The sequence below is a fragment of the Podarcis raffonei genome, chromosome 14 (genome assembly GCF_027172205.1).
Source record: "Podarcis raffonei isolate rPodRaf1 chromosome 14, rPodRaf1.pri, whole genome shotgun sequence".
NCBI classification, from domain to species: Eukaryota; Metazoa; Chordata; class Lepidosauria; order Squamata; family Lacertidae; genus Podarcis; species Podarcis raffonei.
The window spans coordinates 4,939,612-4,951,773 of NC_070615.1; the positions used below are offsets into that span (position 1 = coordinate 4,939,612).

The window sequence follows — 12,162 nt, forward strand, 5'->3', positions numbered from 1 at the left end:
GGATGACAGAGGTATAGAAGGACGGGAAAGTAAGACGGGGGGGGGGTCCTTCACTGGAAGCTTCTTTAAGAAGCCCCTCATCCACTGTTAGTCACAAGAGTGTGTCATCTTGAAACTTTTGAAATAGCCCCTAAAGAAGCACAAAAGTTTCTTTGCTGGGGCTAAACCTACACAAATTGGTTCACAAATGAATGTGTAACTACAATTTATACATTTACCTAAATTAACAATTCCTTGGATAAAGCAAGACAGGTTAACTTTTTAAGAAGTGCAGTAAGGCAGCTCACACTTTCAGATTTCATATCAAGCAGTTTATTGATTCTAATGCAGACAAATTAAAAAAGCACAAAACACAGCTTCAGTTGAGGAAAGAGACAACTACTGATCAACTAAGACTCTTCCAACTTGGAAGGAGGCCTGTGAACCTCTAATGATGGTTTTGAGGCTTATGTTTTGAATATTACCAAGTAAAGAATAAGACGCAGGCTGTAGTAATTATGATTAAAGTTAATCTGCATTGAATTCTCTTAATGCCTGATAAAATACTCAAACCAGTCAGAAATGCAACCGCCATAACATCAATCCACAATTTAGTACTCCTTGCAGCAAGTTGCATTTCTGGTTTTAGTACTGTGGGTCATGACCAGAACTAGTGAAGTGCATGTCATTCTGCTGACTATGCAGTTCAGGCTATAAACAGCAGTTCAAGAGGCAGAAAACAGTCTATAGAATCATAGAATTGTAGTGTTGGAAGGGACCCCAAGGGACATCTAGTCCAACCCCCTGCAATGCAGGAATCTTTTGCCCAACTTGGGGCTCAAACCCACGACTGAGATTAAGAGTCCCATGCTCTCCCAAATGGATAATCAATTTGAGTACAAGAACATGAGAAGTTGCTGTCTACTAGGTCAGTCCATTTACCCAACTAGCTCACTGCTGCTTCCTCTGACAGGCAGAGAAGCTCTCCATCTTCTTTTCCTTCATCTGCTGTCTGCATGCAAAGTATGTGATCTAACACTGAACGACAGTGCCTCCCCATAAAAAAAAATCAGAAAAGTTAACAAGGGCACTGCATTGTATCAACAGGGAGGCACACAGCAACGCAAGCCGGTTCTGAAAACATTAGTCAAGTGCTGTGCAGTTAGTTGACCAGCCAGGAAATAGGATCAGCATCTTTTGTGAACTTTTCCTGGGCAAGACTACCAAAACAATAAACCAATAGGAACCTAGGAAGCTGCCTTATACTGAGTCAGACCATTGTTCCACTTGGCTCAGTAATAATCCTTTTCCTGTGGCCTCCTTGGCCTAATCTCCATGCCACATTGTGACACCTCTCTCTACTGGCTTCACAGCAAGAGTGGAAGCATTCATAGGCCTATCTTCCCTGCATTGGTCTGATTCTGAACTGGTGCTCTTTTTCTATAGGAAATAAGAAGAATGGAGGAAAAAGGAGGGATCCTTGTGGGTTTTTCTGAGACCAGAGCACAGCAATGGCGTTTAATATATAATCTTGATCTTTTGCATCCATGAAACGGGGAGGGACATCCCAAATCGTTTGAGGAGAATCGGGGTCGAGGTGGAGGACCCACAGCTGGAAGTAAGTAGAATTACTTATCTTAACATAAATTGTCTATACTGACTGGCAGCAGCTCTCCAGGAATTCAAGGAGTCGTCTCTCCCGGCCCCACCTATGGGTGCTGGGTACTGCATGCAAAGCAGATGTTCAGCCATGGAGCTACAGTCCTTCCCAAGTACCGGTAAGCTATGTTTCTTCTTGCATAGCTTTTATTCATTTCAGTGGAGATTTGCAAATCAGAAGTTCCAAGAAGACTAGGCCCTATAGCTGCAAAACCAGCAGGGTTAAAATATATAAAATGTTCCCTTCTTATGCAGTTTTTTAAAGACTGGCATTTGAATTTCTTCACCATAGTGATCAGCCGGTTGTTACTGCGAAGAAAAATGCACTAAATGCATTCAAATGACATAATTAACAGCCTTATTCATTCAAGGTTCATTGTATAATAAAAGCTATAAAAATAGAGTTTGGTTACCCCTAAACATATACACCAAATCTGCACAAAACCCCACCCCACAGCTAGACATAATTAACTTGCTAGATTAAGCAGCACTGTCAAACATAAGGCTTCCAGTGGTATTTACAGCAGCACAGGAATTCTTCAGTGTTGCTTTCTTCTAAATGAGCAACCTGAAACGAAACAGCGCCATACATGAGATCCAAAGAGCTTATAAAGACTGCAGACAGTGACATGAAAATCAAAGCTCCTACTTGTAAAATAACCCCAGCAGATGTTCGTGTTTGTAAATATCCAAGTGTGCAGAGTCTCCCTTGTCAAATTGTTCTCATTGGGAAACTTGCATTAATGCTTATATTCTTTCTCTTTCCCTGTAGGGATTCCCCCCACCCCCTGCCAAAATGACTGATCTTTATATCATATTCTCAGTTCCCTTTAAAGAAATTCAACTCTCACTGTCCCCTGCCTTGCCATCCTAGTGCGTTATCTCCCATAATTGAACTGCACTGAGTTAATTTACCTTTAGAATATTTTTACCTATTGAAATGCAGAGTAGCTCAACAACTAGGAAATCTTTCGGTTAAGAATTTTAACTTCAACGGCACCTCTGGACTTAATAGTTCTGGGAATTTTGCCAAGCTGCAATTCTGCCAGCGGAGAATCTCGTTTAACATTGAACCCATTTGCTCACCTAGGTTTTTAAGAGCCCTTGCATTTGTGATTCAACTTTAGCCACACTAGAATGAACAGAATTTTAAGAAATGGCGTATTCCCCTGACCTTCCATCCAGACTAGGCACTGATCAGCGGCAATTCTGCTAAATGTGTGTGGACTGGTTGGCATTCCAGAAAACTTGAGTCTTCTAGCCAGCCACTCCCTACATCCAAGGCCCTGCCTTATATATGCTTATTATATGCTTTTCCTCAAGTGCTGATGCCCCACTTTTTGTTTCTGAGAAGAATTTTAATGCTGTGTTCTAAATTCTGCCAAAAAACAACAACCCTACCCCCTTCAATGGTTGAAGATGTTTGAGTATATTTCCAGATGCATGCCCAATCATTAACATTAAAGATGTTTTGTGCAGAACTGAGCAAACCAATCTGCCACATACAGAGTCAGACCATTGATCTATCTAGCCCAATATTTACTCTTCTGTTCGTTTCAGGCACAGGTTTTTCTTGGCTCTGCTATCCAAAAGCCATTAATTGAAGATGACAGGGACTGAAGCTAATACTTTATGCATGTGTTGAATCAATGAACTATGGGTAATCCCTATGGCTCTAGAACAGCCTTCCCAAATCTGGTCCCCACCATATGTTCCTCATAAGTTCCAGCCAGCAGGCTGGGAAATTCTGAAATCTACAAATACATTAGGAGATAAAATCAACAATTTATTTCAACACATAGACTGCCTGAATAAGCTGCCTGTGTTAATGAATACTAAGGTCATGGCATAAATGGTGAATCTGCGCAGAAGAAGCCTGATGAAAGGAGCAAGGTGGTTTTCCCCTACCTTCTGTGAGTCTGGCTTTGCCTCCTGTTGGTTGGCACAAGACAGTCGAGCATCCTACACAGGGCACCACTATCTGAGCATGGCTGAATACTGTGGTGATCTTGTAGCATCCTGAATTTTAAAAAGCATATTTTTTCATTCCAATGGACATACACACTGATACTACACTGAGTCTCCAACATATTACCTAATGCTAGACTGGGATGTCAAATAATGTGCATTGCCCTCTCAGGTCTTTCTTGCCTCTGTGTTACTATTAGTACAAGTGAGTTGGTTTTTTAAGGCCACCAAGTGCTGTCCATAACTTGAATCTGGGTCTCTTCCCCTGTACAACTTTATTTAATTTCATAAAAATAGACATGCTCTGAAGTTGTTCTCAGAGTGTGTGCCAATGGTCAGACAGTCAGTGTATTTCAGTTACAGTGCTCATTTATGAAGAGAAAGGAAGAGACTCCTAATGTGTTTCTCAAACCCATTTGCCCATGAGAAAAAATGGGTTTTTGTACATGTGTACTGGTGTCACACAGATCACAGATGTTTACAATTGCAAAAACAAAAATAGAACTTTTCAAAGAAATGCAACAAGCTTCATACCTTAAGAAAACCAAAGGGTGCATGTATGATTTTACAAACAATGTTTGGCCCTACTGTTAAATTGATTGTAGAAATAGATGGCAGGATTGTAGTCACCGACAAGCTGAACATGAGTCAGCAGTGTGAAACTGCTTGAAAAAAGACTGCTGCTATTTTAAGCTATATTAATAAAACTATAGTCACAAGAAGTGACAGTTCAACTTTATTCTGCACTAGTCAGACCTCAACTGAAGTACTGTGTTTAGGTTTGGGAAACACAATTTAAGAAAAATTGGAGTGAGTTCAGTGGAGGACAGTGGGGATGGTCAAGGTATAGGAAATGACTGCTATGAGGGAGGTTGAAGTACTGGGTATTGTTGAGCCTGGAGAAGACAGAGACATGGTCACGCTCTTCAAATACCTGAAGAGCTGATAAATAGAAGATAAAGATTTGTCCTCTTGCTGCAGCAAGTGAGAGAATCTCAGATGCAACATTTTCATCCTTAGACAACATTTAGCCTTAAAAAGCCAATTCCAGAAGCACAAACTAGATATGTAGGCAGCAGGCTGAAAAATGTAATAAACCTCATGTATGCTTAGGAGTAAGTCTCACCAAGTTCAGTGGGAATAGATAGGTATGCAAAGGATTGCAGTCTATAAACAACACTGGTGTACTTGGACAGCACTTGTAAAAGGTTTGATACACACACACAATATCTCCCATTAATCACACTTTCAACCTTTAGGAGGAGGAAACTGTGTCATCAACCTGACCTTTTGAATAAACTCTTCTGATAAGTTGCTGCAGTGTTTCAGTAATGAAAGTGAAAAATGAGCCACGCCAGTGAATGTTGCACTGCCAGCAGAACTGGCAGAAACCATTGTTCAAAACTGCAGAAGGAAATAAGTACCTGGTTTTTCCTTAAAGTAATTCCCCTCACAGCCTTTATATTTAAAGTTTTATGGTCAATGAGATTTATTAAAAATATTTGCTTATGAGACCATTAAATTGTCTAGTGTTGGATAAATAACCAATCTTACAAATCAGGGATTTATCAAGGCCATTGAACATTTTTTGTTAAAGATACAGGACTAAATTAATTCTTCAATAAATGAGCGTTATTTGTTGCTCATTGAGATGTTGAAGCAGGTAAGGCAAAAAGTGGAATAATTACAATTCATTCTCAAGGAATCTGCTTCTTTTTTATTCCTGGGAACCGATAAATGATAAAAGTAATGAAGAAAATTACACAGATCCACTACATGTGCCTTCGCAGTACTTTTACTCCAGGAGAGAAGAGGTTAATATGTAAATTCAAGTGGCAGGCCATTATCTCTTACTGCAGTCTTTGCCAATCTGGTGTCCTCCAGATGTTTTGGAACACCAGATTGCCAAAGGCTGTCTTACTTCAAGTTTTCTGTGGTCCTTTACAGGAAAGAACACTTTTAAGAATAGTTACCTGGACACTTGACATCCATGAAGTAGGAATTTGGACTCTGGACCAGACGTTTCTTTTTGTGTTTTCTCTTTTCATCCTCTAGGGATGGGTGAACTAAGTCTCTGGTCAGCTGTGTGAGATATTAGGGAGTTATTGCCATGAGTACAACAAAGCAGAGTTTGCTAACTTTGCTGAAAGAAGTGTTTTCTACTGAATATTATTAATTATAGTTGTTTTTTTATATATCTCACTTTTCCTGCAAGGATTATTTCATTTATATCCCACCTTTCCTCCAAGGGGCTCAAGGTGGCATACATTTAATCCCCACAACAACTTTGTGAGGTAGGTTAGGCTGAGAGGCAGTGACTGTCCCAAGGTCACCCAGTGAGCTTCAGCCCCAGTGAGTGGGAATTTGAACCCTGGTCTCCCTAATCCTAGCCCACCTATATTGGGTATTTCTCTCAGAGTTCCCCCAAACCATTTATGTGCCCAAGGCACAAAAATCCAAATGGTAACAACACAGGGCAAAATCCCCCGTAACAACAGTTGGGGACCCAAAGATCCCCAAGCCTGATATTTCTGCTCCTCCCTCTACAATCCACAATGGCATCCAGCCTGTGCCCACTGCCTCCTCTGGGTACCTCTTCCCACCTTTTCCACCCAAACGTAACATCACAAGAACACTCCTCTTATGGGTTAGAGCAGTGGTTCCCAATTAGGGTCCACGGAGAACGCACTCAGGGGGTCTGCGGCCCCATTCCTTGCCGCTCCAACTAAATCTGTGTTATTTTTGCATGGTAATAACACAAATTTTATGGTCTGTATTAGCGCTGTGCAGTTTTTCAATATATTGGCCAAAATCGGTTTTGAAATCACAGTGCGATAAGAATTTTGACCTGACAATACATAGCAATATATCAAGGTACTCTCAATATCACATGACGCTCTCAGCTGATAATGCTGCTGATAAGTGCTGCTGATTTGAGAGCAGGGCAGCTTATCACCCTCACGTCAAGGCACCATGGCACTACCTTCCCCTGGCATTGAGGCAGAGCTAATCAGCAGGAAAGCAGGAGTAGCCACAGTGGATGTGTATCTTCGCTGAAGGCAACTTGATGTGACTCCATTTCCTCTCCTCCCTCCACCCATCCTATCACCACGGCTTCCCCTTCCCTTCTCCCCCACGCTAATCTCCCATTTCAGACACTGTGATATATTGGAATATTGTGATGTTTAGTTGCTGATATACTACAATGTTGAAAACTAGGTATCACTCAGCTCTGGTTTTTAGTATACCTAAAATCCTTTGCTTATTAGATGCTACCCCATATTTTTTTCAGAAAATTGCTTTGTAAAGGTAACTATCATTGGCTTTTGAAAAATAGGGAGTCCTCAGTAATTAGCTAATTGGGAGCCACTGGGTTAGAGTATTCGCCATATGGCAAGAGCCTTTGTGTGCTGAATTTGCTCAATACTATATTGACTTGGTTGTAAACAGAAGGAGTCCCAGATCCTGGAAAGAGTGCACTGAATAACTAAAGGGGGGGGGGGGTGAGAGAGAGATGTCTTTCCTTGGACAGCCTGTTGTGGATTCTAAAATTAGCCACTGTAACACCAGTAGGTGCCTGTGAGTGAGTGGTGATGGTGAAAGGAATAAGCTGACTCTAAAGAAAAGAACTTTGAAGATTACCATCTGTCTGCACCAAGTGCCTCAAAATGCAGGATGGGGAAATTAAACTGAAAAGCAGACTAGAAAACTGTAAAATACCTGAGCTAGATGCCAAAGTGAAAGGAGGCCACCCTGCACTACCAGGCCATCTGCTCAGTTATGTAGCTATATTCCACCTATATGCACCCCTATTCTGACACTTAATTTTGAGATTCCAGACACTGCCCAGTATCCATCCCCAGGTAAAGAGTAACAGCTTCACATCACAGCTGGACCCTGGCTAGGAATCCATATGGCACATCGCATTACAGGGGAAGCGTGTGGTGGTGGGGAGGCAGAAAGAGCTGCCTGGTTTCGCAGCTGGCCTGTGGCCAGGAGTCCGTGGGCACCGGGAATTCCTCTCCGGGGAAAGGGCATGGGTCGGGTGTCCCGGTGCTGGGCTTGGGATCAATGCATGCGACCTGTCATGGGGGCGGGGGCGTTGATCGTGGGAAAGTGTGGCTATAGCCCTGCTACGGGGGGGCGCAGAAAGTAGAATAAGTGCTTTTTCTTTTCTTTTTTACACCCCCCCCCACCCTCCGGCACCGTAAACGTCCTGCTCCACCCCCGCCCATAAACGGAGTGGAACATCCCACACACCCCTTCTCTCCTCTTAGTTAATGGGACAAGCCGCCCCCGACAGGCAGAGCCGAGGGGGCTTCTCTCTTCTTTCTGCCCCCTCCCACCCATTAACCCCTGCCGCGCCGCCCGCCTTCCGACTGGCCCCCACTCACGGGCATGGTGGCGCCTCGCCGCTGCTTCTCCTCCCTTCCAGCCGGAAGCGCCCTCCGCGCCAGGCGAGCGAGCCTTTCCCTCCCCGCGCCCCCAAACACGCGCAGATAGAAACACAGGCGCGTGACGCAGGCGAGAAGCCCCGCCCCTGGAGCGCTGCGGGCACGCCCACTTCCTCGAGACCATCTAGGAGCCCATGCTCTATGGTTTGGAGAAGGGCGTCTTGGCTTTTCAAAGGCGCAGCTGCCCCTTCAGAACCAGCGAGTCCAGCCCCCCCCCCAACAGTCCTCCTGGGTTGTCAGGATTCAACCTCAAACCGTTAGCCGCCATCCATCCTCCAGATCTCTTTTTAGTCATTTGAAAAGCAAATCTCAAGGACTCTGGGAGTGTCCAGGGGCATAATAAAGCTGGCCCCGTGCAAAGACATTGCCTTTACTATGGAGCACATCTGTACATATTACATATAGGGACATTTCAATAATATTCCAGAAGAGAGATTTAAGGGATCTCTATTTCTTATAACACATTTTGATAGGACTAGAACAAAATTTCATCTGAGGTTCCATCAGCCCAGGAAAGAGAGGAGGCAAGCAGCTAACATCTCTAAACAAAGCAGAAAAATATAGTACTGTCTTGAATCCTTCTTCAGAGCTAATCAAATATACAGCTGCCTTAGGAGTCTGTTTCCAGCTCCTAATTGGACAGGGTTTGCAAAGCAGAAATATAGAGGAAACTGAGATACATTCATTTTGCTCTTAGGTTATTCCAGTCTGATGGTGTGAACATTTATCAAAGCCTAGTGTTTTTGAAAAAAGGCAGTACTTTGACATGATTGAACACACTTACCTGGGAATAAACCCCATTAAATTCATGCGTAGGATTGTGATATAGTACATCAAATAGTTCTCTTCCCTCCTAATCAAGAAAGTCCAATATTCTGGGAGAGGGAAGTTTTAAGTTATTTTTAAATCATTATTCATAGTGGTGGGGTTGGTTTACCCAATCTGATTATTTATGTTTGTCTAAAACAATTAACCTATTTAGTTTTAGTGCTCCATTGTCAGACCAGTAATCTGATTAAGTCTTACAATAACCACTCGAAAGGTTCTATTTAATTACTCCCAACCCCCCATTTGGGCACTGAAATGAAGAAGCAGAATTGCCTTGACCACTTCCTCTTTGTTTATAAATGAACAGGCTAAGCCACTATCTCTTAACTTAAAAAAAAGAATCTTTTAAAATTATAGAAATTGAACAATGACACAGATAACATATAGTGAACAAGAGGCAAAAGGGCAAATGTGCTGGCTGACACAAAGTTCATTTGCCACGATTCCATTTTCATACGCATAAGGTAATAGGAACAAAGGTTAGTTCAATTATGTTTACAACTTGGAATGAGGCAAAGATCCAGGGTCTAAGATGCTATGCAAAACACTATCTTCTTAATTTTAAATGCATTCTGTTTCCTGCTCCTTTGTATTTTTCACTTTAATTTGTTTATTATTGCATGTATACCTGACCTCTCCTCCATAGAGCTTAAGGTAATGTACATGGCTTTTACCTTCACCAGCCCTGTGAAGTACATTAGGCTAAGAGACTGTGGCTGACCCAAAGTCACCCAGTGAGCTCAGTGGGGATGCAAACCCAGGTCTTCTTTATTGCTTTCAAACTGAAACACTCCTATTTCTCTCTTTTGAGAAGAAGAACATCTGTGGCCGAACTCTAACTCCTCTAAGCCCCAGCCAGTATGACTAGTGGTCAGTAAAGATGGGCCACAGGTTTTCCATCCCTGGCCTAAATCCCTCCTTCCATAAATGGGCTTGCTTGTTTCTTTGTCTCTGGGGCCTGTAGGTGCTCTGCTCTCACAGACCCTCCAAGTGCCCCTATTTTCCAGGGGCAGTTCCAGATTTACAGAAGCCGTCCCCATTTCTGATTTGATCCCAGAATGTCCCGCTTTTCCTTGTTGTTGTTGTTTAGTCGTTTGGTCGTGTCTGGCTCTTCGTCACCCCATGGACCAGAGCACGCCAGGCACGCCTGTCTTCCATTGTCTCCCGCAGTTACTCATGCTGGTAGCTTCGAGAACACTGTCCAACCATCTCATCCTCTGTCGTCCCCTTCTCCATGTGCCTCCATCTTTCCCAACATCAGGGTCTTTTCCAGGGAGTCTTCTCTTCTCATGAGGTTGCCAAAGTATTGGAGCCTCAGCTTCAGGATCTGTCCTTCCAGTGAGCACTCAGGGCTGATTTCCTTAAGAATGGATAGGTTTGATCTTCTTGCAGTCCATGGGGCTCTCAAGAGTCTCCTCCAGCACCATAATTCAAAAGCATCAATCATTCAGCGATCAGCCTTCTTTATGGTCCAGCTCTCACTCCCATACATCACTACTGGGAAAACCATAGCTTTCACTATCCGGACCTTTGTTGGCAAGGTGATGTCTCTGCTTTTTAAGATGTTGTCTAGGTTTGTCATTGCTTTTCACCCAAGAAGCAGGGCTTTTCCTTAGGACGTCCCTATTTTCACTGGAGAAATTTTGGAGGGTATGGAGTTATGCAACCCCCGAGCCAAGGGGATAAATAACTATAAGACATCTGAAGGAAGCCCTGTATAGGGAATTTTTGTAATGTTTTATTATGTTTTTATATACAGTATGTTGGAAGCCACTCAGAGTGCCTGGGGCAACGCAGTCATGTGGGTGGTATAAATAATAAAGTTGTTGTTATGGAATAAAAGGTAAAGGTAAAAGACCCCTGACAGTTAAGTCCAGTCGTGAACAACTCTGGGGTTGCGACGCTCATCTCGCTTTACTGGCCAGGGAGCTGACGTTTGTCTGCAGACATTTTTTCCAGGTCATGTGGCCAGCATGACTAAGTCGCTTCTAGCGAAACCAGACCAGCGCATGGAAACGCAGTTTACCTTCCAGTCAGAGCAGTACCTATTTATCTACTTGTACTTTAACATGCTTTTGAACTGCTAGGTTAGCAGGAGCTGGGACCGAGCAACAGGAGCTCAGTAATTGGAGAAATGTTGGAGCGTATGTGTAGGTGCTGTGGTGCTGTAAAGCCAACCAAACTTTGAAAATGCTATGATTCTGTGGGAAGTGCACAGACATCGTCCCCACAGAGCTTTGGTGCTGACATTCTTGGAACATTGCATTCCTTGGAAAATCAACAATGCCACTGAAGAACGCAGAAAAAGACAACAGAAAGAAATCTGAAGATGTGGGGTAAAAGTTTAGGTCTTTTATCAACAGAAGGGACGTTGATGAGAAACCACCAGAAACTCATGGACTTTGCAGAGAGACATGTTTCAAAGTCATTTTCTGGTTTTATGGCTAATTTAAATTGGTTATATCTTTTGTAACTTGCACAAAAACCACAGAAACCATGGTGTGAATCAGTTTATAAAAGTGTTGAAATAAGTGTTTGTTTTTTTATTTTTTATTTTATCATTATTATTATGCCCTGCCCTTTGGCTGGGTCACCCCAGCCACTCTAGGCCGCTTCCACCACATTTAAAACAAAATAAAACATCACAAGGAGAAGGGGGCGACAGAGGACGAGATGGTTGGATAGTGTTTTCGAGGTTACCAGCATGAGTTTGACCAAACTGCGGGAGGTAGTGGAGGACAGAGGTGCCTGGCGTGCTCTGGTCCATGGGGTCACGAAGAGTCGGACACGACTAAACGACTAAACAACAACAAAAAACATCAAAAACGTCTGGATACAGTACTGACTTCAGATCTTTCCTAAAAGTTGGGCTTTTGTATTTTAATTGTGTACTGTCTCTTAGAAAATCTAAAAACAAATGAATTATAATGAATTATAATTATAATAAATTATATTTGAATAACTTTTACTCAGATAAACCACTGAAATTAATGTCAATGATTAAGTTATATTAATTAGTGTCTGTGGGACTACTCTAAGTAAAAGTTAGTTGAATTCAACACTAAGTTTATTTGTATATCACAGCATCTGCACCAGATTTAGGGTGGTGTGGACCAGGGGTAGGCAACCTAAGGCCTGTGGTCCGGATGTGGCCCAATTGCCTTCTCAATCCGGCCCGCAGATGGTCTGGGAATCAGTGTGTTTTTACAGAAGTAGAATGTGTGCTTTTATTTAAAATGCATCTCTGGGTTATTTGTGCGGGAAAGGAATTTGT

The 12,162-nt window shown here is 42.7% G+C and overlaps 1 protein-coding gene across 1 annotated transcript; it reads right to left on the bottom strand.

Moving 5' to 3' along the window:
- Positions 1 to 296: 296 nt before the first annotated feature.
- On the bottom strand, positions 297 to 8,127 carry RPS27L (ribosomal protein S27 like). Its single transcript, XM_053365971.1, has 4 exons — positions 8,001 to 8,127; positions 5,580 to 5,688; positions 3,547 to 3,657; positions 297 to 2,206 (listed from the first exon to the last, which is right to left on the bottom strand). Exons 1-4 carry the CDS (start codon positions 8,004 to 8,006, stop codon positions 2,178 to 2,180), a joined length of 255 nt encoding a protein of 84 aa, XP_053221946.1. The 5' UTR covers positions 8,007 to 8,127; the 3' UTR covers positions 297 to 2,177.
- Positions 8,128 to 12,162: the final 4,035 nt, after the last annotated feature.